Source organism: Athene cunicularia (assembly GCF_003259725.1).
Source record: "Athene cunicularia isolate RWA chromosome 2 unlocalized genomic scaffold, athCun1 chr2_part1, whole genome shotgun sequence".
NCBI lineage: Eukaryota > Metazoa > Chordata > Aves > Strigiformes > Strigidae > Athene > Athene cunicularia.
In genome coordinates, this window is record NW_020799095.1 from 104,768,704 (window position 1) to 104,783,184 (window position 14,481).

General features: G+C 41.7%; 1 protein-coding gene across 1 annotated transcript in view; it reads left to right on the forward strand.

The window, feature by feature from the left end:
* Positions 1 to 5,930: 5,930 nt before the first annotated feature.
* Positions 5,931 to 14,481, forward strand: part of TAF4B (TATA-box binding protein associated factor 4b) — a 67,270-nt gene continuing 58,719 nt past the window's right edge. Inside the window, exon 1 of the mRNA XM_026841450.1 lies at positions 5,931 to 5,949. Within this exon, the coding sequence (XP_026697251.1) occupies positions 5,931 to 5,949 (19 nt within the window). The remainder of the gene's footprint in view (positions 5,950 to 14,481) is intronic.

Below are 14,481 nucleotides of genomic sequence, written 5' to 3' on the forward strand. Positions count from 1 at the left end.
GCCGTAGCCAGGGGCGGGCGCGGCGGCGGGGGAGCCGCAGCTGCCGCCGCCGCTGGGGGGGTGTTCCGCGGCTGTGCCGAAAGTTTGGGGCGCCTCGCTTCTCTGCCCCGAACTTCTGGGAACGGGGGCGTCTGCCTGCCTTGAAGGGCGTTGGAAACGTGAACGGGTGAGGTCAGTTAGCAGCGGGGATGCTTCCAGCGTATCTGGAGGATGGATCTGGAAGCCTCTGGATTAAGGCACCTTTTTTATTTTGCTGGATAGCGCCAGGAGCAGGAGGACTAACCAAAAACTCGTGGCCGAGTTACCTTGATTTGTGACTCGAAAAAGACTAGTTGAGGCTTTCGTGGAACTTTGATGAACGAGTAACGCGGGGAAGCGTGAGCGTGGGTTAGCGGCTGCGAAGTTAACTCCCACTTACAGTGCAAGTCATACTGCTCTTACTCCCCCTCCAAGCAAGCTGTTCCGGAGGAATTGTTTTCACTGTTACAACCAGGCCGAGGGGAACCGTTATTGAAACATAATATTATCCTGCATAAAGACCGTAATGTTGAAATTTCATTGCGTGTTGCCCTTTGCAACGCTTTCTTCCATAAAGCGTATGTGTGAGACAGAATTTAGAGAGGTACCACGCTTACGGATGTAATTCCGAGAGCGGCAAAGAAAATACTAATGTAGGAATTGTGTAGTGCTGATAAAGATGGCTTAATACTTTGGGCAGCAGCAGAGGCTTAGCCAGGGCTCCTACCTGCACTTTCTCCCGAGAGAGAGAAGGTGCTGTTGGTTCTAAACTTACCGCTCTTCCCTGTCGGGCTAAAAGTTTAAATGCTTATTTAAAAAAGAAAGTGGCTTTGATTCTGCTGGCCTTGGTCTCCCTATATTAAGACCCCAAGATATGTAATCACTTTATTGCTATTGTTGCTGTAATTATTTCCTGCTAGGACACTTGCTTTGTTGGAGCATCTGTTGCTCCAGTTACATTCAGGTAGGATTGTTGCCTAAAAGGAGGACTGGTTTTATGTCAGCTCCTATGCTGCTGGTATATATTGGTCTTTCTGTCTTCCTTCTTTTTCCTCATGTCTTTATCAAAGACATGCACCTGTCAAGGAAATACATAATGCTAATGTAATTTCTAAAAAATACTGCCTTTAATCAGTAAGTTTCACTATGATGCTATAATGTTTGGGTAGTCAGCAGTCAAGGATAAGTCTGAATCCTTACTAGCTTTCCTCTGAAATGAACTGTGATGGACTTTTTTTTTTTTTTTCTCGTAGTTGGGCTCCCCAGGTCTTCAGGTTTTCTATCTAATATTTTTGTTTTCTGGGAATCTATCCGTATTCAATTAGACTTTTCTGTGAAGGTGAGTGCTCATGTGAGTTGCTTTCGGTTTGGGAACTACAAGTTAGCAAAAGTTTCGGTTTTCCTAGTAGCTTGGGTTTGATTACATCAAGGTATGCTGCCGAATGTCATCTGACTTGCATTGTGGCAGTAGGCAGGTGTGACAAAAGTAGCATTACTCTTCAGTTGCATCAGCTTGTTTTCCTTGCTCCGGGGCCAAGAAACAAAGCAATCAGACTTTGCATTTGGAAGTTCAGAGGTGCTGGTACTGTGCAGTATTGTAAATTAAAAGTATTTATGAAGTTTAATGCTTCAGAAGGAGCATTGAAGTTGTCAGACTTAAAATGGATCAATGTTTCAGGAAACTTGTCTAAATAATTGTACTAAGGAAGATGTAAAAATGTATTCTGGCTTGAGCAAGTGTTAGTATTCTACTTCCATCTTCTATGTGGATTTAAGTGTTAGCATCCTTAAAAAAGAAGGTGGAATAAACCACGAAATTCTTAGGCTTAAAAAGTTTGTAGTTCAAATAAATTGCAAAATCTAGCCATGCAGGATAAAATAGACGAGGGAGAATGCTCCTGGCTTTAAAATCATGGCATTCAACCTGTGGCACCAGCTATGAAAAATGCATACAGAAATCATCCTTCCCCTGAGTTTCGGAGAGACATGTTTGAACTGGCCTGTTCTGAGGAAGCCTGGACTGCACTGCCCTTGCTGGTCATCCTGAAGTAACCGTGAACTACTTGTGACCGGGAGCAGGCATTGCACCTGTACTTCACTAGGGCTGCAGCCTGGGGAAGGATGAATACTAGTGGAGCTGTATTTGCCCTTGTAGCTTGGAGGACAGCAGAGGTTCATGAAGTCATGGTTTTAGGCCGTTCTTTCTCTTCCATCTCTACCTCTCCCCCTCCTCCTTGCCCAAAATAAAGCCAGGAGGTGGGAAAGGCAGATGACCAGATACAACTCCTCACCTCTCTGAGCATGGATTGTCCCTCTGCCAAGGTGCCACTTTACCTGGTTACCCAGGAAAGATCACTGAGCTTCACAAGTTTTCCAGGTCTTGCAGGACCCAGACTTGCTCAAGAGTAACAAGGGTTTTTCATCTGCATGTTTTCCTCTACAAAGTGTTAGTTTTCAGCTGAGTAGTCGGCTGTTAGACCAGTGCTGGTACTCCTTCTTCACCTTCAGGGTATCTCCTGTACTAGTGTTCTGTAGGTGTCAGTCCACCCACAGACTACCATCCCGGGGCCTGGGGGGGCGTTCGTTGGGTTAGCACGAAGTAGAACTCCATCTAGGGACTGTCCTTCGTACACCTTCAGCTGGACGGATGCTGCCTTGAAGGTTTGCTTGTGGCATTTTGACCTTAGGTACAATCAGCTCTTAGACTGAATGGTTGGGCTTTGTCTTGCTAGATGGAGGGAACTTGTATGGTCTACCAAAGGAACCCTTCCTCAGTTGCCCTCTTTGTTGACAGGAACAGGATAGAAGCATTTCAGAAGGTTTTGCATGTAGCCAAGTAGCCTGTGGGACCGGCAGAGAGCAGACCAGCATGGCAGTTGCACTACTGCCTCAGTCCTGAGCTCTGCTGGTTGTATGGTCTGTGCTGATGCTCGCAAAACTGCAGATGTCTCGTGTCATGGACCATCTGCTTAACAAGAAATTGTGTCCTTGGTTAACTTGAGCTTAATGTTGTGGGGGGAAAGGGTTGGGCTGTGCTATTAACATGGGGAAGTAGTTAAAGGCTTGGGAAGGGGAAGGAGTGACAAGATTTCTGTGGGCCATGATGGATGTCTGTAGCCCACCTTAGTGTCTTTGGCTGCACACCACTTTGGAGAAATGAAGGATAGAAAAGAAGCATAAAAATAACATGGAAAACATTCTTCACTGTTTTCCTTTCTTCTGTACTTTTCTTGAACTTGATTTTCTGTCCCTTCTGTGTCTGTTCTTGTGGCTTTCATGCTCTCCCTGTCCCGTGAATGCTCATTACACACAAGTGTTGAAAGGACGATCAGCAGATGTATCTGCTTCCCTTGTGGAGTGGCAAAAAAATACAGAACTTGACTGTATGCTAGGGATCCTATGTTGTTACCTTGGGATTTGTTTACAGCAGGAGGCTCTTCAAAAAGCTCGCCTGATGCTTTTACCGCTGGTTACAAGGCTGTGACAGCAGCTGCCAGCACACCTCTGAACAAGTATGGTATCAGTGAAGAGATGTTGTCCTGACTCTGTCTTAATTTGCACCAGTAAGCTGGTGCAAGGCATGGCCACCCTGTGTAAAGGTTCCTTTGCACCTGATTTCGAGGGGAATGGCAGCAGCTACAGGTTCTTGGTTTCTGTTTGCAGCTCAGTTGTCTTCTCCTGGGCGTTTTGGCTTGTCCCTGACAGGTTTTCCACTGCCTAAAGCTTATCTAGGCTGATCATGGGTAAGTGTTTAAAAAGGACAAGGGCTGTTCATGGCAGGTGGCCAGGGCTGTGGGGCAAGAGGCAGGCAGTCAGTGTGCAGACACCTGTGGGTGGGAGAGACCTGATGTGGGTATCCCAGAACTGCTACAGGGTGGTACAGGGCTTGCTCTCATCAGATTTCTCTTAATTGTATATAGAAACTAAGGTAACCTGAAGAGGGTAAGGGCTGGTAAACATCTGGATGCTGCTGTCTTCTGTTTTTGAAGTTGGTCTAATATGTCTCAAGTACAGTACTACTCTCAGTCTCTCTCGTCATGTTCTGGTGGTTGTATCTCGCCTGTAAAACCACATGAGGAATTTGGTATTTTCATATTTGCATCTGGTCCCTTCACTTTGGAATAGGAGGAAGCGCTGATTTAAAAATAATTCTTAGTTTATATTTTGTTTGGATAGGAGGAGGCTATTGAAGGATTTCTTGTTTCAACAAGGCAAAAAACCTAGCAACTCCTTCAAATTCTGCAATTTCTAGATGTTGATAATCTCATGAAGGCTGAGCATAATACTTGTGCTGTAGGACGACCAGTAGGGGCTAAATAATGCATGATTACAACCTTTCACATCCCAATAGCATCCTCTTTTTAGCAGGTTTGTCGGGGTGGATTGTTTGCAAACTTCTCTTCACAATAGGTGACACCAGTCAACTTTTGTTTTCTGAGGAGAGATCAGCAAAGCTTTGGCAGACTGGAAGAGTTAAGACAAACTTAAAAAATAGTGAGTAAATGTCTTCTGCTCTAACTAGTAGAAATTTCAGCTGCTCTGTAGGACTTGATTTTGCTTTCAGCACTGAATGTGTCTAGCAAAACAATGCCTTCATATCATTAAATACACAGCCCTGTGGGAATTAAGATTTAAATCTTGGCAGAAGATATAAAGCTAACTTCTAGGTTTATGGTTTTCAGAAAAAAATGCATTCTGAATACTGAAGCACTGAAATAAGATGTTCATTAAAATTAATATTAAATGCTGTTCAGTTTTAACAGTCAATTGGAGTGTATTGCAAAGAATTACAGCTGCAGATTGGTGAATAGTAAACTTGTTCTAATCCTTAGGAGAGAGAGAATGTAAGCCTGACTTCTGTTGCTTTTGCAGTATTTAAAGGACCCTTCAGCTTGTAGCAGTAAAAATAGCATCGTCCGCACACAAGTGACAGCTGGAAGAAATACTAACTATATTTCAGTATTCTTTTCCCAAAGATGCTGATAAAGTAGGTAAGCTCATGAGTTGTTACTTTGAGTAGTTTGCAATACCACATTTTTTTTAAAGTTATCTTAGAGAACCAAGTATTTGTCATGCCGTGTGGTAGAAATCTGTGCTGTGCGTAGTGGGTAGGATTGTATGTTACAGTTGTATATGTGAGTTTTGCTGTAAGTGACAAAGCTTCTGGTAACTGTCAAAGATGAGTAATTAGTACTGCCCTAATCCCTTAGAGAAAACCCCAGAGGCAACTACTGTTTTTGGAATTCTTTTTGCATGAAGCTACTTCTCTGAGAACTGTGATGATTTCAGAAGAAAAATGTGTATCATTTGCAAAGTAGAGAAGATCACAGTAGATGTTTCTACTTGCTGTTCAGGTTGTCAGGATTAAGGTCCGTTCTGCCATCTGTGTCACCTTTAGAACAGAGTCCACTAACTGATCTTGTCCACCAGTGTCTTGAGGAAATAGTCTCTGATCACAACTGAAGCAGGGTAAGAATGGCACCAGATGAAAGATTCTTGTTGCTAATGAGAAATCTAGGGTCAGTTAAGGCTGGAGAACCTGTGGCGCTCGGTGATCTGATGGGCAATTTGGTGAACTTGGAACAGTTTGGATGTTACGGTGGCACTTGGTTTTCATAGCTCGTGTTTGCAGACCTCTTCAGCACACACTTCCAGTTTGGGGGAGACAGAGGAGAGATGGCTTTTGTTAGTACTGGCTGCTTCTGAGAGTTGCCTGGGAAATCAAAAGTTCCTTGTATGGATGTCCAGGATAGATTAGCAAGTGGGTGAAACAGCATGCCCTGGTTGGCACAGCACCTGAAGACTCACTTGCAGCCAACCAAGTGGCAGTCGCCATCTAGTTCAATGGGGGAGGCCTTGAAGCCAGGTCCAGCTGACTGCTTGGGAGTCTGACAGTCTGCCTGGGGCAGCCAATGGTGTGTGTTGAAGCAGGTAAGTATATTCAGAACACCTTTATATATTGCTTGCTTACTAGCTGCTTGCCAAATATCATGCGGTTTTGGTGACAGTTTCCACAGTATCCGTGTAGACAGAAGTTAATTCTTCTGTCAAGGTTCTGCTGTCTTCTACAACAATTTTTGTTTTCTCCATCCTACTTAGAGCAAGGTGGTAATCAGTGTTAAAATTCAGTGTTAAGCCCTTGCTTGCACTTCTAAAATAAGTGACAGTCCATTCAACAGAGTAGTGAATATGTACTTTTAAAGTAAATTAAGTGGAATTCAACCTTCTGCTGGTCCCCATGTGAACACTAAGGGAGCAAGTGTCCCATTGCAAAATTAATCTGGATGAATCGAGTTGATTCTCCTTGTATTTAAAGGAGACAGATTTAAGGGGGGCTTATCCATTACTAGAACACTACCAAGACACCAGTTGTGTTTTTAGCATCTCTTGGTTTAAAATTAAGATTTATAGCTCAACACTCTATAAGTTTCAGATTGCTCTGTAACAGCTTAATAGCTCACAGTGTTCTAGAAATGGTAAGAGCAGGGTATTGGCATACTTTCTGGTGTCTTTTAAAGCTGTGTGCTGTATGTATATGTCTGCAATGTGCCAAGCATCTAACTTGCTATTTAAAGAATTTGACTCCAGTGAATTCTAGGAGTACAGAGCAAACTAGGAGAGCATGTGGTGCATAGATTCAATGTCGTCTTCAGGGCGGTAGGATTTGTCTTGAAAGAAGGAAGTGTCACTTGGGCTCCTTTGAGGTACTGTTTCACTGCAAACAGCTTAGTCCTCTGCAAATACTTGAAGCTCCTTTATGAGGTAACTTGGATCCCAGACAACTCTTAAATCAGATCATCTTATCTGTAGACAATCCTGTAACTGTCTGATTACTCAGATAGGAAAGCAATGGAGCCTCAAGTAGCAAAGTTGAAAACCACAAAGGTGAGATGGGGAAATGCTGAAGGGAAATGATCCTGGTTGCTGAAAGACGTGGCCCAAGGACAAGAGCTAGATGTTCTCACGATATCAAATAAGACTTTATTTCGTGGAACATGGTGTTGGCTGGGAATCCCGTATGCCTACTCACAATAAAAACAAAAACTCTTGGGATTCCAGTGTAATAAATACACTTTGAGTTAGAATAGAAGCAGTAGTGCCATCTTGAAACTATGCCCAGAAAACATCTATGACCTGTCAGTTATTTACAGCCCCTCCAAGAATCAATGCAATGTCCAGATTTTCTTTAGATGGTTGGTATAGACATCTGTTGTTTGCTATAAATAAAAGGTGTACTACCTTGCAACTGGGACAGTTATATTTTTGCTCCACAGTTCTACTATAACTGTAAAATTGCATGGATATAAATGTATTCTTAAGTAATGAAGCTTAACTGTGCGTGAAGTTGAGGAGAACTGTTAACTCTGAAACGTGGGCCTGTATTCTGTGAAAAGGCATCAGCACTATGGGGGCCCAACTGCTAGTCTGTTAAATAGAGATATCCCATCTGGGCACCAAATGCATTGATGAACAGCTAGCCTTCAACAGCTTGGATAAGACTTACTGATTAAGCAGTGTGTGAAACTTGGCTTCAGATTTTTGCATTTTTAGCACTATGTGTCTAGTTCCTGGAGGAAGGGAGGGAGAGTTGATATTATTTAGACTCTTCAGAAAGATGTGCGGTATCCATTATTACAGACTATTTGAAACAGTAGGTTATCAGACTCTGCTCCATCCTGCCTGGAAAAGTTACCTTCCTTCCTTTTCTGGCTCCGTATGCTAGAAAAGGCTGTCCTTGTGCTGGCATCTCAGGATCTGGTGCTGACTGTTAGCACAGAACCCTGCTAGAGAAAGGTTGGAGTTACTGGAGGCAGCAGGCTTTGCTTGGGACACTGTTAGTGTGACAGAGTTGTGGGTGCGTGGTGGTTTAAAAAGCTGCTCACAGCAACCCAGGCAATCTGGGAAACATTAATGCTAGTGAAACAGTGCTGTCAACTGGACAGTGATGTTTGCGAGTACAGCTAGTCCCTGGGTTTGGAAAGGTGAGATGTTGGCCATCTGAAGCTAAAGTAGCCTTAAAAGTTATAGGCCAGAGTCTACAAGAATATGCAAGTGCAGTGTTTGTGCAGTTGGCAAAGATGCAGTCAATTTCTTTAAAGAACTTGTGGATGTAACCTTGTATTCTGTTTTATTTAGGCTGTCCCTGTTCTGTTGTAGCGTGAAAGCATATTGGGATCATGCCCTTTGAACTTTTCTCCTGACCTGGAAATTAATGAATTCCATATCTGGGCAAAAAAGGGTGTGTCTTACTGGAACTCAAAATCGTGCATCTAACTGTGAAACTACAATATCTACACACTAGTCACTGGTCCTGAGCCATTAGCTACAAAGACCTATTAGTACAGAAACTTCCCTGGAACAGAGGGAAAGGGTGCAGAGGGTGATTTCTGAGATATGTAATTATTTGGTTAGTGAAATGACATGTGAATGGAATGAATTGGTTGAGGGCTTGGGTATGTGGTGAGTGATTTTGGTTGCTTCCATAACAGTGTTGATTATGGGTTGGTTGGTCATTGCTGAATTCCTCTTTCATCAACTAAAATTGACCTCCAAAGGTTGGAACAATTTGTCGTACAGAGTAAAATGCTTTGTGGGTGTAGTGTACAAGCTGAACAACTCAACTTGACCCATACACAGTATAGATGAGCCCTCTACCCTGCTTGTCTGGGAAATCTAGAGCAATCGGAGATGTTTTTTGCCAAGAAAAGCCCCAGACAGACAATCTTTGTAACCTCCCAGATCAGTTGTCTGAAGTCAGTTGTATTTGATTTAAGAATAGAAGTTTGCATTCATCATTGCAAGCCTGTGGTGAGATAACCTCATATGGCAGCCAGATCTTCATTGTAGCTTTGTTCTTAAGGCAGTGAGAAGCACAGCTAGATGTTGCCTCCAGATTGGGCTGTTGCCTTTGTTTCTTCATCTTCAGTACAGAAATCTGCACTAGACATCTAGGAAAACTCAAGTACCAAGTGAGGGTCATGGGGAATAAGTAGTTCTCCTGCATGCAGTATAATTGACAGTACATGAAAACATCCAGCTCCATCTTATTAGAAGGGTTATGTAAATCATTTAAAAGTTAAGTCACTTCAATATCAGACTTACCTATTGTGTCTTTCACAGTATTTCATTAACTATTTCTGCCTCTTTAGCAGTCTTCTACAGCCAGTCTGCAACGTAACACACCTTAATGTGATGCCTAAACAGCCTATGTTATGTCTCTAATAATGTCCATTCTGAGTCTTAGTCCTGTAATGTGTTTTTGTTAACTTTCAAGTGACCTGTTCTGTGGGGCTCAGTAAATGGGTTGAAGAAGAAAAAATGCATTTTTTTAAAAGGATGCCTTTAGAGAGAAAAACTATTTTCAAGCTGTTGCATAGATTAGTGGTATTTGGCCCCTTATATCCTGAATTTTGAGCCATCCTAAATAGTCAGGCTAAGAAACTTAAAACCAATATTCCTTTCTAGTTGCCATTTAGTTTTCTACTAAAACATCCCCTTTAAAGCTTGGCCTTACCTTGTAACTGCCTTAAAAAGCTATCCCTTTGTTTTGAGTATTGCAGTGAAAGAATGAGATTTGTTTAGGAACAGAGAGCACTGAAAAGTTAATGTTGTTTTAAAACATTTTTGTTATTAAAAGGTTCCCTTACTGATTTGGGACCTGAAAGTCTCATTTAGCGCTGCATTTGTAATCGGTGTTAAAGTGAACTTTACTAAGGTTGGCAACATACTTGATGCAGGCACCCCTTGTTTTGAAATAAGCTAAATTTACCCTTATTTGAAAGGGATTTTGGTAACTTATCTCAAATGAGTTGGGTGTAAGGCAGTTAGTTCTTGCTTGTATTTTATTTTAGGAGAAGGACTACTTTTCCTTATGTTACACTCCAGCCAGCAGTTCCAAAGAGCTGTCTGTTGTCTTGAGCAGCTGTCATTGAAGTGGTGGCTTAATTTGGCAACTTCAGCTTCATGTGTAACAGCCTGTGGTGTATCTCCACTGGAGCAGACCTGCTGTCTGGTTCATCTCAGGAAATTCCTTGAGGATGTTCCCCTTCAGAAATTGCCTCAGGCTTACCTTATGTGGTAGAAATTTAATGGTGGAAGTTGCCCTTATGGTGGGATCCTTGTAGCACAATTGGTTTCAGTACTCCTGGATGAAACCCTGAGCTTTGGTTGGCAGCACAGCTTTACATTAACAACGGTGTGGTTTCATTAACGATATTCCCTGAAATATGGTGAAGCCCACACAGGTGGCCTTAAATACAGTGGCATAAACTGTCATGATCCCACAACGTCTTGTCTGTGTCTCTGAGTTTTCATTCTCTGTCTGTAATTTACAATGAAGAGTTATCTGGAAGCTGGTCCTTCTGCTAACCTGTGTTTCTTGATTTTTTGGTTTGGATGCTAAAACACAGCTACAGATTAGGAGATTTGAAGTGCATTATAACAAGTTCAGAAAAAGCTGGATTTCCTTGGCTGGTGGTGCTGGGACAGCAAAAATTTATAGCAGAGGTATCTCAGGTTTGAGCATCAAATAGAATTTTGATAGAAGACCCCTGGTTTCCAATGACATGCACTGCTGGCATGTCTAGATAGAGACTGTTCTAGGTGGTGGCTGCCTGGGCTTTGCAGGAGGGACACCAGGTGCTCTTTCTGGAGGCATGGCTCCTAGAGCCCCTGTTCCAGGAGAAGGCAGGTCACTGGGGAGAAAGGGTATGGATCTCAATAAGATGTCTTCAAGGTGAGAAGCTACAGTGTTGCTCCTTCTCTGTAGCTTTGAAGGATGCTGAGCTGGGTTTCATTTGTCACTTTCTTCCCCTCCAGCTTTCCCACAGTACTTCAGCTGAAGGAAGATGTGCAGGGAGCAAAGGGCTGAAATAGCTGAATTTATTTTAACTGCCTCCTCTGGCAGTCAAGAAAAATAAATAACTTTCCAAAGGATGTTTTTGGCAGGGCAGGCAGAGTATCTAAAGACAGAAGTTTCAATTCATTGTGAAAAGGTCTGTTTGTTAATCTGAGAGACTCTCAAGTCCTCCAACAAAGCCTATAAGAACTAATCCCCGCTGGTAACTGGTGATTTAGGTTTTCTAGGTTTTTTGTTTGTGATCTGAAAATAGGAATAGTCTTGTAGCCCTGAAGGGATTGTGCCTTACTCTTACTATCAAAGTGCATGAGTTAGTGAGAAAGTCTTTTCCTGTTCTATGAAACAACTTCAGTAAAACTATCGAACCGTGTATCCTGTAAATGGTGCTTTCTTGGAAGTGCTACCCAAAAGAGGGCACCTTTGGCATTATGAAGCTGTGTGATTGCTGTTCAGTAGCTACAGTTGGTGCTGATATTTTGGTCAGGGATTGCAGATATCTTTTAAAATGCTGAGCTGAGTGATGTTAGCTGAAACTTCAGTGTTTCAGCTGTTCAGAGGTTTTTCTTCCCCCATTTTCTTGCGGAGCTGCAATGACTGCAAGACCTGATCTGTTTTCACGTTTAGTTTGCTTTGTAGTGAATGTGAAAACAGGTCTTGAGAAGAAATAGTATCTTTTTTTCTTCTTCAAAGTGAAGAATGTGGATTCTTGCACTTCATTTCTGATAGTAGCATCTTGGTAGCTGCAGGAGTCTGTTTACATGACCTTTCTATTGAGAACCTCAAGGTTACCATCACCTGCTGTTCTCTAATTTCACACTTGTGCAGCTGTACCTGATGTATGAGATTTTAGGCATTGGTTTTGAGTGCAGTGAAACCTTTGCTTCTGGCAGAAGACACCTCCTGTATTCTCATCTTGGAGCCTGCACTATTGATGTCGGTGTTGGGTTGTTGCTTTTGTTTCAAAGCAAAAAGGGAGTATCAAAAGATTGGGGATAATCTTAAATTGTGAAAAAGTATAAGTAAATTGCAGCAACTAGAAATAAAAAATAAATGCTGTTCTCAACAGCTTTCAAACTGTTTCAGACAATCCACGTGTCACCTTACTGTTGCTTTATGACATTAGGTTGTAACTGCCCAGAACTGTGTTTTGTGCTTGAAGAGATTTCTTGTGGCTCTTTACTATATGGATCTGTAGCTATGACAGTTGTTTGATTTGCCTTCAGCTTTATTGTGCTACCATCAGGCATTTACAGTATTAATCCTACAAAAGCAGTAGTTAGTAGATTACCATAATACTGGTTTTATTAGTTTTGGAGTTCTAAGTTTGCTAGCCATCATGAAAAACTGCTGCCATGAAAAGGCTACCTCCATATTAAAAATTCTGCCAAATGGAATAAATGCAGGGGAATTAATGTTTGTTCCAAGTGAAACAGGTTCTTGCCATAACTTACATGGAAGTAAACATGCATCATCTTAGTCATATGTTCCAATCAAGCTATGACCACTGGAGTGGCCTTAGGTAACTTCTGTGGCTGCTCTCACCAAGAGTAAGCCTAAAGTTATTTTAGAGTGTTCTGATGAAGTATGGCTGTCCTTATATTGACTAATCCTGTTACTAGAAGGGAAGTTGATTTGTGTTTCAGGGTACAGTGCTGTTGGGGATCATTGCAGTTATGGTCACATGTAATGGGGCTACTGGGACTTGTTAATATTTGTGATGGTTGGTTTATGTTTACTTTTTTTGGAGATACCAATGAATTTGCATATGAACTGTATTGTATTTGCGGAAGTGTTGGTAGCAGTGTTGCTTCTGTGTAATTTCCTGTTGAGTGGAATCTGCTGGAAACTCCCCATTCTCAAGTGACTGGAGGATGGGATACTCTTCCATGTCCAGCAAATGCTAACTGAAGCTTTGGAACAGCAGCACAGAGAAAAACCCAACCCTATAATCGAGTTGACTGGGTAATGATGATGTTTCTTATATGCAGTATGATTCCTAGAAGTAGAAATTGTGCTTTTGACAGTTTGGCTTAAAAAAACGGGCGTAATGCATAGTGACAAAATACCCAAATACGTGAAAATGAAGCACTTTATTTTTCTAGATCTCTAAAGGAATTTAATGATAAACGTGTATGTGCCTTTTCAAAGAGTAGAGCTAGCAATGAGATTTTTAAGCAACATGAAAAAAGAAAAGCCTAAAATGTCGAGTAGCAACACCTCTGTCATCCTGAATGTACACCTAGAGCAGAGAGAAATGCTCTTGCTATCAAAAGTGTGGTATTGTCAGCTTTCTCTCTTCCCCTAAAATCTGCATAAGCATGTGATGTGAACAAGGAAAAAAATGCCTTTTCTGACAAATTGTATGCCATGAATCACTGTCTAAATAAGATGACATGAAAATAAAATTAGAATTCTGATGTTTTCTATGATTCCGGGTATTCATTGATTAAATTAAACGATCCATCTGTGCCTAAATATAATTATAGTCAAGACTTCAGTGGAGGAGGAGAAAGCTGAGTTGTCAGATGGAGTAACAGTGTTTTGCTGGATATGCAACTCTCTTGTGCATCTGCCCCATCTAGTAAAGGCTGCTTGAGAAAGGAGGGAATCATCTAGATGCTACTCCTGCAGTCTCAATTTGTGTGTCCTATGTAAATGGCAATATGTTGACGTTACATAATTTTATACCAAGTTTTGTGTTGTCTTGCAGTATCATCTTACGCTTTTAGATGTGGAGGATGAAAAGCTGTTTCTAAGCATGTGGTTATAGCTTGATCTTTTTTAAAAACAAAACGCAGCTCGTGGAGCTTGTGGCTTTTTGTTGTATCCATTTAAACTCAGAAGCAGTGTTTTAGGCTGTATTGTACAGCAATATTTTGACAGCTTCCAAACTAACCAGGTAGTAAAGATTTTCATTGATGCGGTCTTGTTTTACGCTAGGAAAGATCGTAAGTGTCCACAGAAGATTCTTCAGATATTGGATAACTTGTAATGCAGTCTTCAAAAAATGTTGAGGTACTCTTACTTGCACATCTTGCATTCTCCTGTACCTTCCCCCTTTTATGCAAAAGGTCTTTGCTAAGTGAGCTGCTTGAGGGATGGTAGCTATAGCGGTGGATTCTGCTGTGAGTTGAGGCACCAGCAAATGTAGAGTTCTTTGTAGCTCCCTTGAAGGATCTGAAGCCGTTCGGACCAGAGATCGAGCTAGCGTTTTGTATTTGTGACCCTGATAAAACGTCTGGATTTTCCAGAGCCTACCCTTTAGTAGGGGAATGGGGAGGAGGAGGCATTTGTAGCTGAATGGTTTCCAAATGCAGGGAAGATGGGACTGTGTTGTGGTGTCTGACAGATTCTCCTTAGGGTGATTTTCATTTGAAAGCTTTAGTAAAACTACTAATTGTTTGTTAACTGCTTAATTGTTTGCCGTTACAGCTGATGGGGTGTAAGAAAGGGTGTGAGAAAGCTGGTAGGAGTGTAAGAAAGGGTGTGATATTGCTGTAGGAGTTTAAAAGTAAAACATAAAAAAAGAAACGAAACAAAGCAGACGAGCCTCTTTCCTTTTTTTTTTTTTTTTTTTTTTTTTTTTTTTTTTTTTTTTTTTTTTT